This window comes from Cygnus olor, chromosome 1, assembly GCF_009769625.2.
Source record: "Cygnus olor isolate bCygOlo1 chromosome 1, bCygOlo1.pri.v2, whole genome shotgun sequence".
NCBI lineage: Eukaryota > Metazoa > Chordata > Aves > Anseriformes > Anatidae > Cygnus > Cygnus olor.
The window spans coordinates 106,939,231-106,956,014 of NC_049169.1; the positions used below are offsets into that span (position 1 = coordinate 106,939,231).

Here is a 16,784-nt window from a genome sequence, read left to right on the forward strand (position 1 = left end):
GAGATAAATATGTACTCATAATTCCGTGTGTATTTTTCTATCAGCTGCAGTGCTGTTCTTGGAACTAAACTAATTTCTACTTAATTAAGGCCAATGCATCACAAAGTTCATGTGTGCTAACCAGCTTTATGCACTGAGTACCTAATATATTAAGTTGAATTTTCCACTTAATATTTTGGGGTCCTTTTTTCTTTTATTTTTAAGTAATTCTTTGACATCATACATTAGCAGAGAAATAGTGTGAAAAGAAGATGAAGTTGACTGATACTTTTTTTTTTTTTAATGACATTACAATTTATAAGCTGAACTGTTGTTCAATTATTCCATGTTTTAACAGCAGTTTAATGACACCAAAGATATCAGTGGAACTTCTAAAGAGACTATACCTACATCTGTCCACACTTTTTTTCTACAGTATAGTACTTCAGCTTATATCCATAACAGTATATGAAAAAAGTAATCACTGCCCATAGCTAACCTCTTAGAAGATTCACTGGTTGGTTTGGTTTGGTTTTAGAAAGTAAAAGAACAAGAAGCATCCACAGTTTTGTCCTTCCAGGGGCAGACTTCAGTGCACACAACCTTGCAAATTATTCTTTACTCCTGCTAAACATTGAGCCAAAGCCTTACTATTCTAACACAAAAATCTGCTCTAAATAATTTCAGCTGACAGGGAACAGAGAGCTCAAGTACTGAAGTGTTTAGGTAGATCGGGACCAGAGAGCTGTTTACTTTGCATGATCAAATTCATGCTCAATAGAGAACTACTAAATTAGATTCAGTTCATTATATTGCTAATGATCTTCTTTGGGAAAAATGTTATAGATTTACCTAATCTGAAGGAGTTGGTAGGTATTTCGCTCTTTTTCAATGGAGTCGCTATTATTTGTTTCTTATTTTGACTAGGAATGTGTCTCCTGTTATATTTTATTCAGGTGATTCATTCTTTCTTAAAATAAAACACTGATGTAGTTCAACTCTGAAAATTGTATAAAAGTTACCTACACATATATCGGTAGCTTATATTATGGGATGCATATATAAAATAATATTGTGGATACATTTTACAATGAGTTTTAAACACATAGCATTATGCTAGTTATGCAAAAGATTTTACTGGGTTTTCACTGGAGCTTCATTTTTTGTTTACTACCAAATGGAACCATATGTTCATTTGGCAGAAATTATTCTTGAATCTTCAGTGGAGAATGTAAGGTTCCTTAAGGATGTCTGCTTCCTATGCCATGTTTATTATAGTTAATCATATACAGACATGAACACACAAGGAAAAGAGATGTCCTTAACATTTTGAAATTCAGGAATAGAATGGATATATAAATAAAGTGTATTTGATTCACACCATTGACCAAAAAATTGTTTTGATCCAAACAGAAATAACAGTGAATTGACTCATAAAAAGAGCATACAAAAAGTAACATGAAACTAATCTCAGTGAAATTAAATATTCATTCAACCTTATACAAAATAATTTGTTTCTATTTTGAGCTCTTTTAACAACAGAAAAGGAAGTAAAAGTGTTTAGGAACTATTCATAATACTGTAGGTATCCATACCATCTTTTAGCTCAAAATTAGCTAAGGCCATTCATCTTCAGTACTGGAGAGCCATATTCATCTCTGCATGCAGTTGGTTTCTGCATCTCTCATACAGTGCTATGCTACTTTACTTTGGCTATCCTGGCCTGCTTTGCTGGCATACTTATGCTGGATTTTTCCCTCTCCTGTCAGAACAGAATGAGAGAGAGAAAAGAAGCTGTCCACAGGACAGTGCTTAAGTTACTAATGCTAACAGGAAAAAGCTTAGTGCTCTCAACTGTAACGAGAATCTGGAGGAGAAAGGTCAAAATTTGGTTCTAATCCTTATCCTCTTCTGAATTTGGGATCAATGGTTACTTAGCAAGCAACTCATAGAACTAGTTTTTCTTCTGAGTGATCATTAAAAAAAAGTTTTTTTTTTCAACATACTTTCCTTTTCTTAGAAAACAAACCACCTTTTGATCAATTTTAGTTTAAAGTATGGATATTTTGATTACCTAAGCAAAGTATTAAGCAACCCTTTCAAAAAAGATTCAAAACCCAGTTCTCTTTTCTCCTTGATGTATAGCTTATTTGGTTACATTCTGCCATGTTCTGTTTGCCTATGAATCTTGAATTCCTTTCTGTAGAAAAATACAACTTCAGTAAGAAGGGTGAAAATTTCCTGCAACATCCCATATCCTGGTGATAGAAAAGCTTCCTTGAATATGAAAATATTTGAAGGTTTGAATCCCTCAAGATGAGATTTGCGTTCTGCCTAAATCTTAAACTTCATGGATTCATTTAGTTGTGTCTTTAAGTAAAAGATATGAAAAATATTCATCCTTGTAAATATATCTATGCTGTTTTTAACCCAGTGAGCACCAAGCATTGGATGTTTCAGGAGACCTATAGTCAGAAATGCTAACTGTAAGAATTCACAGAGGTATGATATTAGCATTCAGACACTCAACTCTGCTAAGAGATTTTTTTTCTGGAAAAATATAGGTACCTGATTATTGAAAGGTTAGATAAATCATCCCCTTTAGAGCATCTTTGGCAGGTATCCTTTTCATGAGAATTCATGGCTGAGTGTGTCCTAAAACCCATTCTTAATATTTTATAACAATTTTTGGCTCATTTTCATTCAAGTACCAGTACTGACTGAAGTTCAGATTGATTCTCTTTTTATTCCCAACTGCCTGACAGCCCTTGAATACAGACTACATTTTATGCAAATGGCTCAGTACCCACTGACTGAATGATCAGCTTTGGCTCAAGCTCTTGCTTTTCTTTATAAACATACTTTCCATACCAGAGAGACAAAAACAATGTCAAATCTGTAAGTAGATATGCAAATAAATGTCAAATGTATTAGAAGAGAATATATAAGTGTTTCAAATCCTTGATTCTCAGTCCACAGAACAAAAAATTCTTCCTAGTATTTTCAGTACACATTTTTGTAATTCTAACACTTTATAACCTAGGACAATTAGAAAAGTTAGTTTTTTGTCTTCTGTTTGATAGCTTGGTCATACACTGTAAGAGTAAGATAATGTTTCCATTTTGGAGGATGTACTGACCCTAAGGTTAATTTTTCACCTTTATTTCATGTCTAGCATTTCAACAGTACAAACACCTGCTTTATTTTCCTAGTTCTATTCTACTTTGAAAATAATGTATTTGCTTTTGATTTCAGAGAAAATCTTTCTTTTAACCTATTTTGTAAATATTTCTTAAACTGAAACGAGAAAAGAAACCTTCTTTTAATATTTCTTGCTAGGAGGTTGGAACCCAGTCTATTTAAAAAAAAAAAAAAAACGAAAAAGAAAAAGAAAAAAAAAAGATTTATATGTTCAGCTGTGTTTCAGAGTTTCATGAAAATGGCCAAATGATTTCTACAGTTTTTCGTCATAGTCTCATTTAGAAGAATTCAGACTCTGAATGATCTATTTAGCCAGAACTGTTCCTGTTGTTAAATATGATTTAAGTTTGTTATTCTCCTTTACATAATTATATAGTAAACTAATCAATCAGCATTTACATTTGCCTGTGACAAAGTTAGCTATTAAAAAAGATCATATTATAAAAGACAGAAATGGAAAATGATTGTCATGACTTTACCATACAAGAAAATAAATGTAGCTTTCTTACAGCTTCATATTAGAAAGCTTAAGTTGTTTATCTAAAGCAAACATTATTTCATCATGTTCAATATTTTCTTCCCCCTTCAAGATGCTAAGGAGACTTCTTGGGGTAAATTATCAACTGTTAGTTTAGGTCTGCCTTGTTGCTGTTGATTATTGAATTGATGTTTGTACTTTTCTAGATGTGCCATCAAATCCTTATGGAGTACGGGTTTTAGAGTTGTCACAAACCACTGCCAAAGTTTCATTCAATAAGCCAGATTCACATGGAGGTGTGCCCATTCATCATTACCAAGTGGATGTAAAAGAGGTAGCCTCAGAAACCTGGAAGATAGTTCGCTCCCATGGAGTTCAAAGTAAGTCTACAAAAAATAAATTGAAGTATTTTAATTGAAAGAATATCAAAGAAAAAGAATTCAAGTGTGTGTTAATTGATCCTCTGTTTCTCCATTATTCTTAGTCCAGCGGTTGTATCTTCAGTTAATGTTAATAAAATCAGACCTCCTAGCACCGATCAGAATCTTGCTCTGATCTAATGTCAACAGTTAATTTTTAGTTTTACATAATTTTGGTGAACAAATTCATGATTATTTCACATTTTTTCATTTTCCTGTCAAGTAGAGACAAAGAGTATGTTCGAAGCTATAAATTTCAAAGATAGTAGAAATCACAGAGGACTTAGTTTGAGAATATGCATTACATACGCAATTAACTTAAAATTTTGAGTAAGCTATTACATGATATTTTATCCTGGGGATTAACTACTGATTTTTAACTACCTAGCAACTTTTCTACATGCCTGTTTATCTTCATTATATCTGTTTCAAAAGCATATCTATAAAGTATTGTTCAACAAGTGATGCATTATATACATTTGTTGGATATTATATTGTTTTCTATCTATTATATTGGTGGGGATGCTATAAATGGGTCCAGTTCATTACCAGGTCTATGCCTTCTTTTCACTTCTCTAAAGGCCTTCTTTTCACTTCTGTAAGCCTCCCAGAATAGACAAGAGTTCTTTGTACATGCCCAGGGAGGGTATTTAGACAGATTAACGTTAACAAAGTACTTTTAACAGATGAGTAATCCCCTGCATCTATATTTACTCTCCAGTGTTTTTAACAGGTAGTGCAAGTTAAAGCAACCCCAACAGTGTTATGATATATACAGCTGGAGATTAATTGTTTTGCAGCTATCACCACTGTGAGGGGAGAATAAGTGTAGGATATGATCTAAAGTTTTTTTTTCTCTTTCTCTTTCACATCCCATCATTATTAATTAATATAATATAATATATATTATATATATATATATAATATTTATATATTATATATTATATATTATATATAGTATAATTAATATAATTAATTAATATAATATTAATGGATATTGGTGTACCTCTTCCCTTTTAATGTTATGTTTTGGACCACATTTGAGGCTTTTTTTTCCCTTAGCTGCTTTCTTCAATGAATTGGCAATAAATTTCTCTGATAAAATATATATATGTATACCCTATATTTCTCTGAATTTATCTATGAACTACTGTGTTAGAGATGAAAAGCTACTTCAGAATTTATTTGCTAAGCAGGAGGCATCTTGTTTTGTAAACCTTGTTGATTCTACACTACATAATTTGATAGGGAAATCAAAAGGGATCAAAAAGGCATTTATCAGAAGCTCTTGCAGATACTCCATGAGTTAAAATTTTGTTCTATTTGTAACATACTATATGGCCAAAAAAAAAAAAAAAAAAAAGATGCCAAAACAAGGACTGAACAGCCCAGAGCAGAAAAGGTCCTCCAAGATGGAGATGGCAAAAAACAGTACTAGTGTATTTTTTATGACAATACTGTTAACTGTAACTGGAGTCTTTCTGAAAAAATCATCCTTTTCCTGTTTCCTGAGAGGGTTTTAGCAAGTCTTCTAAAACATCCACTTAAACCTCTCTTCATTCTTTCTGGGCTTATTTACATTTTCATGGTAGGTAACACTGAGATATCCTCTTCTGAATCCCTATTTTCAGTTCACGAAAGCATTTTTAATGAAGCTTTTGTTAGAGTGAAGGCTTTTTTTTGTTGTTGTTTATCCTTCCTTAAGACATTAAAGATACTTGCAAGTCTTTTGAATGATAAAAAATATTACATGCTTTAGAGGCAGTTTCTCATTGTGCTTAAGTAGCTAAGGACCACTTTCCTGCGATACCTCAATACCTGCTTGGCTGAGTGAGGTTTGAGGGAGGATGGTGTTTAGACTACATGTAGTTAGTATTCTGTGTTACAATTTGTAGTTCAGTCATCATAATTTCCATACTTGGTCAATATTCTTTAATGGAAACAAAATCACTGTTTTTGTCTGTTCAAATTTTTGAGACAGGTTTATGGTTAAGATTCAGATATAAACACTTTTACACAGGTATAGTTAACTGCATGCACAACTCGAGTAATGATGCATACATAATGCATGACTCATGATTTTTTTCCCAGCATCCAGTGATGCAACCGTGCTGCAATTTTACAGGATTGCTTTTGGTCAGATTGATTTAACTCAGGAGCAATAAAACAGTACTGCAGCCCTTTCTTGCCACAGTGTAGGTAATGTGTAAATTTCAAGACTGTCTTTAATGGGGAAAGGCAGAAGACCATACATGCTGGAGAAAGTAGTGCCTGAAAGACTGTTAGTCTTCCAATACAGGGACTGTCAGGGCTGAAGTGGGTCTTCTGGTCCCCCTGTGCTGTGACCAGGAGGAATGGTGTGGTTGTCTTCATATAGTCAATAAAGAACAGCTCTAAACCGATAAAATGAACAATATATATATATTTTTAAATGAAACAAACATCATGGCAAGGTAGTTATAGACGTTAGTTTATAAATAAAGTGTTAGCAAATGATTGATGTTTCAAAAAGTTTTTGAAATGAATTGCTACTAACACTAACAAGTCATTAATTTTCTCATAATTATGACCTAATAGCCATGTATAAAGCTTTCTAGAAGTAGGATTATAACTGTTTTTATTTATATGAAAAATCCTAACTGAAGCTGTTAGGCCTTCTTGCAAGTTTAATCAGGAAAATTAAGCAATATGAAATGAATTCTGTGCAAATCTGTTCAAATAGCTTGCAATTCATTTCATCTGGGATGCTCCTTGCTCGTTTCTTCAAAGTCTCCCTCAGAAGTTGGCTTTTTCTTAAACTATACTAGTTTGAAATGTTTTCTGATCAAATTAAGGAAAAAATTCCGGAGTCCTGGAGCTGTATCCAAGACTATCTGCTTCCCTATTCCCTCTCCTTTGTCTTTTATAATGAAGAATATTTCATTTGAAAGGCTGCACTGATTGCAGCTATTGAAGGAGAGCACAAAAAGTGAAGCAATCATTCTGATACGCAAACTTCAGCTATTTAGGAATTTAAAAGTCTTAATCAACACTAGCATAGTTCGCCAAGAGATCAGCAAGCAAATGGTAGATAGATTTTCCTGCAATTACTAGGTGCTCTGCTGAATATGAAAACTGTCTTGTTACAAGTACATTTCAGCCCTATAGTCCCAGGGTGTGGTGGGGCTCTCCGTGGGCCAGGGCTCTGGAGGCTCCCAGGGGGGCCATGCAGGGTCTGCAGGCAGGCCCTGTTCCACCACCCCACCAGCCGCAAAGCCACCCAGCACCCCACGGGTTAGCCCCAGCACCTGCCACTGGGCACCAGGCATCTCCCTGCTACCAGGGCTGGGCCTTGGCCAGGCCAGGCCAGGCCATGGGCCCATGTGTGGGCCCAGATGGGTCAGCCCATGGCTGGGCAGGGCAGGGCTGCGGGAAGATGGAGCCTGGCCTGCCAGTGGCCTGAGCCTGTGAAGGGTAGAGAGCCCCAGAGTATATGACTGACGAAAATGTGGTGGTTTTTTTTGTATGTACAGCTCAGGTTTTTGGGTAACGCTACTGAACTTCATTTTTTGTCTTTAAGCAAGACTTCTCGATAGTCATCAGATGAGCAGACATTCTTTCAGAAGACTTTAGAAATTCACACTGTATGATTTTCTGCTGAGATTTCAGAAACAAAAATAAGAAATTATGTTAAAATATAGCAATTACTTGTTATTGTCATGGAGAGGAAATCTAATATATGGCTTAATAACCATTCTCATGTACTACATCTTACATTGTAGGTTTTATACTGTACACTTCCTTTGCACTAATGCATGAGATTGGACCCAGTTTCTTATTAAAGACTTTCTGGTTGTGTAACAATGCTTCACCATTAAACTAGGAAGAATGACAAATGGGCTTCTGAGAGATAAGAAGACCATATAAATTAATAATTTTATTAATGGTCTTAATGACTAAGTAGAGTATGGCAGCCTAGTTTGTAGATCAAACAAATAAATTGCAAATATTTTGGTAGGGTTAGTCAGCATTCAAAATTATTTTAATAGTTAAAAATCTTCAAGACATTAGCGTTTAGTGCAAGCAGTGAAAGCAGAAGGAAAAAATGCTCATTAGCCTGCTCAAGTGGGAACATATATTTTTAGTAAGTATTTGAGACACTCAATTCCTTGGCATTGCTGTCAGATTTGGCTCTCTATGACAAGAATTTTCATCACATTCAATTCTAAAATGACACTTTCTATTCCTAAGGAGTGTTTCTGCACTTCTGGAATATCACGTGTGTACTCCAGAAATTTAGAAGTACATGAAGTCTCAGAGATTTTTGTACATTTTAAATAATGACATAAGTCATATGGAAAACATTTCTGGGTTGTGAATTCAGCTTTAGAATCTGGTTCTCCATTTAGCTGACCTGTAGGCAACACTCTAAGACCACTAAATAATTGGATGAAAAAAAAATATATATATAAAAGCAAACCACCAGAATGTGTTGTAATTTTATACCAAACTTGTACCACAGCAAATGATACGCAATATGGAGAATCCTAAAATTTTACATTGATTATAATACTGTTAAATTGACTTGAATGAGTGGTTTAATTTAAGAAATTGTCTGTAGTCAATAGGCAATAATTTATTGCCGTAAAAATAAATTGCATAAACCATAAAAAAGGATCATTCCCTGTATCAGATATGATACTATTGCTGGGCCTCATGGGATCTCTTTTTCGATAGAAACTATGTTTATCTTGATTCAAAATTAGTTTTCGCAACTTAAAACAGCTCTGAAAATTATCAGAATGTGGGACTGCATATATATATTAACAAGTTAAAATGATATAGTTTGCAACAATAATAAATTGTGTGAATAAAAGAGCCCTTAATTTTAATAAATCTTAATTCTTGGGATAATATGGCATGATACAAGTTGTAATATGTCATAAAATTGCAAAAAAAGTCAAAGAATGGGTGCAGCTTATAAGCAATATAGATTACGTTTAAATGGTAAGAAAAAAAAAAACTTACTCAAATTAGTTTGTGTGTATGCCTGCATGTATGTTAGTTATTCATCCCTCTAATCTCTATGCTACTTTTGGCCTCCATCCAGCTTAATCTTGGGTTTAAAAGTCTCGTGTGGATGGAAAAGTTGGATTAGAAATAAATATCTCAAAGTAAATTACATTGATGGATTAGAGAGTCTGCAAAGTGAGAAGTGTAAAGGGAAAGCTAGGTTTAAGTATTTCAGGTTTTTATACAGACCTGAATCATCAGGAGAATGAAATATAGTTTTCACATTCAAAGGTGAATAAAATGTCATGAAAAGTGAAAAAAAAAAAAAAAACAAAAAACAGAAAATATACTTCACAACATGAGTTCATAACTAAAAGCAACTGTCATGCAGATATAACCACTGCCAATATCTCAGGATACTCATCTTCTCAATAGTTCGTAATTCTGTTTACAGTTGTCCAAATATTCCAAATATTTTTCACCTGGTGTTCCTTTATTGTGATGTCATATTTTTTTCCTGCTTTACTGACAACTCTTGGCTAGTCCCTATTTAGACCTTTTCAAGCTTTCTATGATGGTACACTCTCAAATAGATTTGCAGTGAACATGCTGATCCGATGTAAAGGTCTTGCTGATCTGGCTCCTAAGTGTAAATCTTGTTAAGAAAAGAGTTGTGCAATGCAATATTAGATGTGAATAGCTGATAAGTGAGATGCATGGTGCAGCTGCAAATTTTGCCTTTCAAATCAGTATTGTATTCATTTGCATCCATTTTACATTGCCAATCTGCTTACAAAAAGATAAAGCACATTTATGGAATATTCATGCATATACAAACTTCATCTACATTTTGTAATACAAAACAGCAGTGTTCTTAGAGGACAGAATATTCTGTAAGTATTGTCAAGGTCATTGAATGATAGAGTAACTATGAATGGAGTTTTCCTTCTGTCACACAAAATGGTTAGCAACAAAGAGATAGCACAGCCCTCTCTCTGTTACATTTCATAATATCATTAAATAAAACTGCTTTTTGTCACTTCTCCTCTCCCTACTCTTTTCATTCTCCTTTGGTGAAATAAAGTCTAGCATGTAGGAATGGGATAGGGAAGAAAAAGTTATGAATGAAAATAATCTTTGCATATAAGAAGAAAAAAAAAAAAAAAGTTGAAATCATATTTATGTCAGTCTTGAGGTCTTTGTTTTCTTGCAGTGGTGAATGTCATTATAAAACACCTATTTGAGATCAAATTTTAGCACTTTTGCTTGTCACCCTAATCCAGTGTTGATGCCAGACCTTGATATAAGACAGGGAATATATACACCATCTTTTAAAAGTTTAGGTAAAATCCAACAACAAGCTACGTGTTCTTTAGTCTCATAATAATTGGGATCCCCTTTTCTCCCTAGAAGAACCTCTTATTTTCTTGGTTGTCTTCCAGTAAATAGTGCTTTTAGCTTTGATGGGTGTTCAAAAAGAGAAAAAAATGGGATGAATGAAACAGTGTAAATGATCTTAATAAGAGCCTTAATTGCCCTTCTGCAATGAGATTAATAGTCATTCCTCTACTGTATAATGCAGTATAGTATATTCACTCAATAAAGTACTACTTACTTTAGAGGACTTAATTCTGTTGTCTATGTGTTCGTATCGCCAATAATGTATCATTGACCTAGAAATTTTTGTTATACGAGAATTTTAAAATTAATGTCTACAGAAAATAAATTTTATTTATGGAAAGGTTTAACTTCATCAGATTTTATATTTAGCAGTAAGTCTGTGAATTTTGTGCAATTTCTCCTATTAAAATTGCAGCAATTACAGTCATAAATATTTAATAATGAACCTTCATGCTGGTATACTGAGAACATCGGTCATATGCTAGAAAGCATTTTGAACAATACCTTCTTTTTGCAGGATTTTGGGAATATCTGGTAGTGGTCCAAATCCCCATTGATTTTACTCTATTGTTTTATTGTCTCATAAAAAGTTCTAATTGTAGGCCTTTGCAAGTGGCTGTCTGTTTCTTCGATCAGTGGACTTTAAAATTAAGAAGTGTAGAATAGTTTTATAGCAGAGAAGAAAACTGGATTCCAAGAACCAAGGTATTATTCTTCTTAATTTTATAGACTCTGGTTTGGACTCCTGCCTGAAGCAAGACTGGTGCCAGTCCTGAATCAGGTCAGGCATGGCTTTGTCTGAGTCAGTCTTAACCTCCAAGGATGGAGATTCCTCACCCTCTTGTCTTGGTGTAACCTCCTCAATGCTTCATTACTCTCCCATTGATCGAGTTTTTTCTGATGTATGGCGTGGACATGCTAAAACTACAACTTATAATTGTTGCCCTTATTATTCTCTTCACCACAGTTGAGAAGTCTTACACGGCTGTTTGTATTCCACTGTGAAGGGACTGTAGGTGACTGTTCAATCACCCCTTGGCATTCTTTTCACCAGACTAAATAAGCCTCAGCATCTACTTCTCCTATAAATTTTCAGAATAATTATGTAAAGAATGGTTGCTTTTGCAAAAATTGCACTAAAAACCTTAGCATTAAAACTAATACAAATTTTAATAATATTTTTTCGTGACCTACCCTATCTCGCACACATATCAGAAAAAGGAGGTGGAAATATCTTCAAACGTTCTTCAAGAAAAGAAAGTCCAAAGAACAGGAAGAACGGAGATTGATTATAGATGCCAGATTTAACTAAATAGCTAGATAACTAAATCCTAAACCTTCATCTTCCATATCCTGTTTGAGTGATCTAACCAAAGGTATCGGTTCTGTGTTTGGGCAACTTTCTACAGTATATTTTCTTGAAAAGCCAAAGAAGATCTTTTGTTTCATTAAAGTGTCAAACGTTTTTAGTGGGATAACAAAAACGTTTTGTCAAATTTTAAATGAAAGGACTGTGTTTTTTTCGTTGTAGCAGGACAGTTAACCAAGAATAATTTGAAGATTTCAGTGTAGGTAACATGCCCAATTCTTGGAGATGAAGAAAGGATAAATGAAAGTGTACAGCTATAGAAAGCTATCGGATAAATGTAAAATTAGCATGGTTTTGTTTCTTTTTAAGTTAGAACGTGTGTTTAACATCTAAATTCTATCTTACTGGTGTTAAGAACCAAAATCTACCACAGGTAAATCCTAGTTAACAGGCTTGTTAATAGGACAAGAGGCTGCCAAGTACAAGTGGCAGAATTTGTTCATAGAACATTCTATATTATTGTCAAATAGATCCAACACAATAATTTAAAAGAAGATATCCTGATAATATGGGGTCTGGTACTAATGGTAGTAATATATTTTGTAAGCCTGTGGCCTAAAAACTTTACATACAATTAGTAACTGGCCTTTTTTTTTTTTTTTTCTTCTTAAAACATTTGAGAAAATGCATCAGTTGATAAACAGTTCATGCAAGTATGTTTCTATTTTGAATCAGGTTATGTGAACAATTTACTGGTATAATGATCCATCTCAGTAGATTGGTTTTGTTCCAAAAATGTTTCTTTTGGAACAAAAAGGATTTTTTTTGTTTCTGAACTGTGTGCTATGCTGTGATTTCGATTAAATACAGAATGAAAGTTGCTTTTTAAAAATATCAACTAGAAAATTAACTTGGAATTAGAAAGTCTTCTAAAGAAAACCTATTCATTGCTACATCATAAGTGATGTAAAATGACAAAACCCTTCTTCTGAATTCGTGTTTGTTCAATATATTATAAACTGTGTTGTCAGTCCAGTAATGCGCTCTTTTCTGGGGGCTTTGTATTGCTTACTTTGTTTTCATTAATGTATAGCACTGTACATTTTATAACTATAATTCTCCCACCAGATTATTTCATTTATTAGTTTTATTTCAATAAAAATAGGTATCAGAGGTAATCTCCTGGATGGCTAGAGGGTGTTTATGCTCTTCCTGGTTTAATTTGTATACCCAGCATCTCAGAATCCTAGCCAATAAAAATAAATATTCAGAGGAGTTTAACAGGGTAATTGCGTTTTGAGGGCTGTTCACAAAATATTTTTACCAAGTGCATTTTTAATATCAACCTCTGAGAAGTATTTTATAATGAAATTATTCATGTTACTGAATTAATTATATTTGATCTACAATACTATATATCTTTATTCACAGGTAATTAACTTATATTTACAATTAATTAAGCCACTACAACTTTTATTGCAAAGGAATGCAATAATTATATGTAATAGTGCAAAGATGGAAAATGGTGACAGAGTCATTCTCTCTGATTTTTAAAACGGTTGTGTGCTTTTCTGAGTATACATATCAGGGTATGACTTAAGCCTTGATCCTGTCTCCATATATATTGATGGAATTTATGCCAATAATTTTGGTATCAGTGGGATTGGCTACCATTATTTTTTTATATATATAATGTACCACTTGAAATGTTTTCATTATTAAAGTTCTTTTCTTTGTGTTAGTTGAATTCTGACATTTATAGCCAGATGTTGAATCAGTATTTATGAAATTAATTGTTACTTAGGCAAGGCAGACAGATGGAACTGAGGCAGTGCGACTGTTTCTGCATATGAATAAACATGTTGCTTATTGTGTTGCAAAAACTGTTTTTATGTTGTTTTTCCTGTATTTCTCTGCCTGTGGCAAGTTCTAACTTCATTTTGCCAACAAGTCTGTGATCTAACTCTGTAAGCCTCAGGTAGAAAAATAGTTTTTATGCCCTTCCTCCTATTGTGCAAACATGTAAATTAGACAAAAACATGTTGCTCATCCCAAGCAGACAGAGGTTCAGAGAGACGTTCCTCACAATGTGTGATATCTGCAGATATAGGATGCATTTGTACAGAACCTTAATACTATGCTACCATAGGTTACTCACTGCTCTCCTCCCATGTCTTACTACCTTGGGTTCCTCACTGCTCTCCCCCGTGTCCTTTTTCTTCTTTTCTTAAAAGAAAATGAGTTATCTCCACAAAGAGAAAACTGTTTAAGCTCCATGAAAAATGCTATTCATTTTTTCCTCTGAAAGAGATTTAGGTATTTCCAGGGCACTCAGGTTTTCCTTGAGAGTAGTCAAAAATGAGTAAAAGGTGCAGCAAAATTTTGCTAAATCAAAACACTCCACTTATTAACCTGCACTGAATTCAGTCTGCATAGGTAATGGAGATTCAGACTAGAGGGAAAGAAATAGGAAAAACCCTTCCTAGAATCTGTAATGCTTCTTTGACAGAAATTTTGCACTGCTGCCATTATCTGAAATATTTATGACTGAAGATGATATTTCAGCAATGATGTGTCTCAGCTACTGTGTTTCAAAATAAATGTATGTCCTACTTTAGTTAGAGCTGTCATCTCAAAGGATTGAAATCGAAACTAGGAGAAGAGCGTTTTTCTATGCAACAGGTAGCTCTCCAATGAGTATTGATGTAATATTTCTGTTAATTAACATCATGTAAGATCTACTTTGGGATTAATGTAGTGTAACTACTCTATTAGTTCCCCAACCTTCCTTACTTTGGTGGTGGCTTATGTAATATATTGCAGTCCTTAAAGATTTCTGAGCCAGATTTCCTGTGGTGAAAACACAATTTAATATACCAGGCATTTCCCATCTCATTGTTCTGTAATAAGGTAATGTAAACAACCTATCACTGGACTAGAAAAGAAGCTGTTGATTTTTTTTTTTGTTTTTACTGAGTCGGATTTATGGTACGATTTATTTCACATCAGATATCATTTTTGTATGTTTCATCTTGGTAGCAGTTAATATTCTGCAATAAAACTTACCTATCTGAAAAGCTTATACTCGGCATTTGAAATAGTTTGACTATTAAGTATGGAGTTCTGAATTTTGGTCTATCCATTCTATCTAATATCCCATTTTTTGTGGCTTTTTTTTTTTTTTCTGTAGCGCATTCATCCTTTAATGGTTTAGATCTGCTTGCAAGTTAGAAAACTCTATATAATAAAAAGCAAGGGCTTTATTTTTAATACTACTTAATCTTTAGGTTTCTTGTCACAGACCAAGTCAGAATGAATTTTTCTGTTTGGTGAGTTTTAATTCTCTGTGGTTGTTCTGGCTTTTTAAAAATTCTTTGCTACAGAATTGAAACACTATTTCTTGCATAACTTGTCAAAAAAAAAAAAAAGTTTTAAACTCTCTATACAGCATAAGGAAACAAAACCATAATACTGGTATTACACAGCATAATACTTGCTGTGTCATGATCTCCTGCAAGAGTACCATGTGATTTTCAGCCTCACTATCTATCTTCTTAAAAGTCAAAAATACAAATGCTGTTGAGCAGCATGGTACTTGAGCCCTGCAACACCTACAGAGTTCACAACAGAATCTTCTGTTTTTCCTTCTAATAGGAGTAGTTCTTCCGAGTCTACTCTTCAACGTAACCGTGTGAATAATCCCAGAAAAATTAACATGGAATGCTTCAAAGAAAGCATGCAGATGCTGTGATTAGGAAGACAATATAAAAACAGAAGCAGATAGATAGAGGAAATATAAAAAGACTCAATATGATTAAGGAACCTCAGTTCTTTGGGACTTGATGTATGCCAGTGAACATGCCAATGGCATAATTCACACATATGGTATGCAGTGGACTACTTTTTTCACATTCATATACTGAAAGTGAAATTCCTATATTTCTTTCAGAATATGATTTGAAATTTTACTGGCAATTACTTCGATGATCATTGAAAACTGAAACATCCATTGTGGCCAGGACTGTGAGCTATGGGCGCCTCTAAGAGTTTCATTTGCATATAGACAGATGAATACATTGATTTTGTAACAGATACTACAAGGACAGGTACATATCTTTAAAAAAAAAAAAAAAAGGGAATTATTTTATTAAGTATTTGCTTTCATTCTAAACATATTTCAAAAATATAAAACAATAAGCAGTGAAAGCTTTCACTACTCTTAGATTACTTTTAAACCCTGCATTTTTGTAACATAAAAAGGGATAGTTCCTTAATCTTTCTCAATTATTCTAGGTTTTCAACTGGACTATTTAAAATATCCTGATCAGTTATGGTTCTTTGCTTTGCTTTCCTGGAGGACATGCTTATAAGTTTTCTCCCATTTATAAAACATGTCCACGTCATGTTATCGCTGATACCAAGTGGTTCTACTTTTTGAGGGCATATTATGCCATCAGATTTAGTTGGGTTAATTTCATAAATGTATTTGTAAGAATCATTGTATCCAGACACATAGTGCTGTTCAGGGGATTATAAAGTAGACGCTTATTCTTTAAATACTGCATATATATAAGTAATTTTATTCATTTAGATAGGCCCCAGGAGTCACTCAAGTGTTTATAGAATTGGATCCTTAGGTTTTATGTAGTTAACACGTTCGTGTTTTATTAAGCGTAGACTCATATCCATGCTTTGATGTTGTTTAAGTTTTAAAAGCATTTACAGTAACACTAATTTTTAGTATGCCCTAAGGTTTCTTTTCAATGAAATTATCCAGCCTTGGAAAATAATCATGGCTGAAAGGAAAGCCAAACACAGCTACTGCTTGGTTGAGGTTTTAAATTCCATCTTAACATAGCTGAAAGTTATATGTCATAATCCTTCTCTTCTCCAAATTTTATTCTTATTCTCATGGTGTTATTTTATTTTTTCACAAAATGGTTATACTTTATGGTTTGATATTTTTAAATCTCTTTAAAATGATTGCATGCTGGAAGGCATACAA

General features: G+C 33.5%; 1 protein-coding gene across 3 annotated transcripts in view; it reads left to right on the forward strand.

Moving 5' to 3' along the window:
• NCAM2 (neural cell adhesion molecule 2) overlaps nucleotides 1–16,784 on the forward strand; it is a 285,939-nt gene that overhangs the window by 222,586 nt on the left and 46,569 nt on the right. For all 3 annotated transcript variants that reach the window (XM_040576190.1, XM_040576175.1, XM_040576184.1), the window contains exon 12: nucleotides 3,865–4,038. In XM_040576190.1, the coding sequence (XP_040432124.1) occupies nucleotides 3,865–4,038 (174 nt within the window). The remainder of the gene's footprint in view (nucleotides 1–3,864; nucleotides 4,039–16,784) is intronic.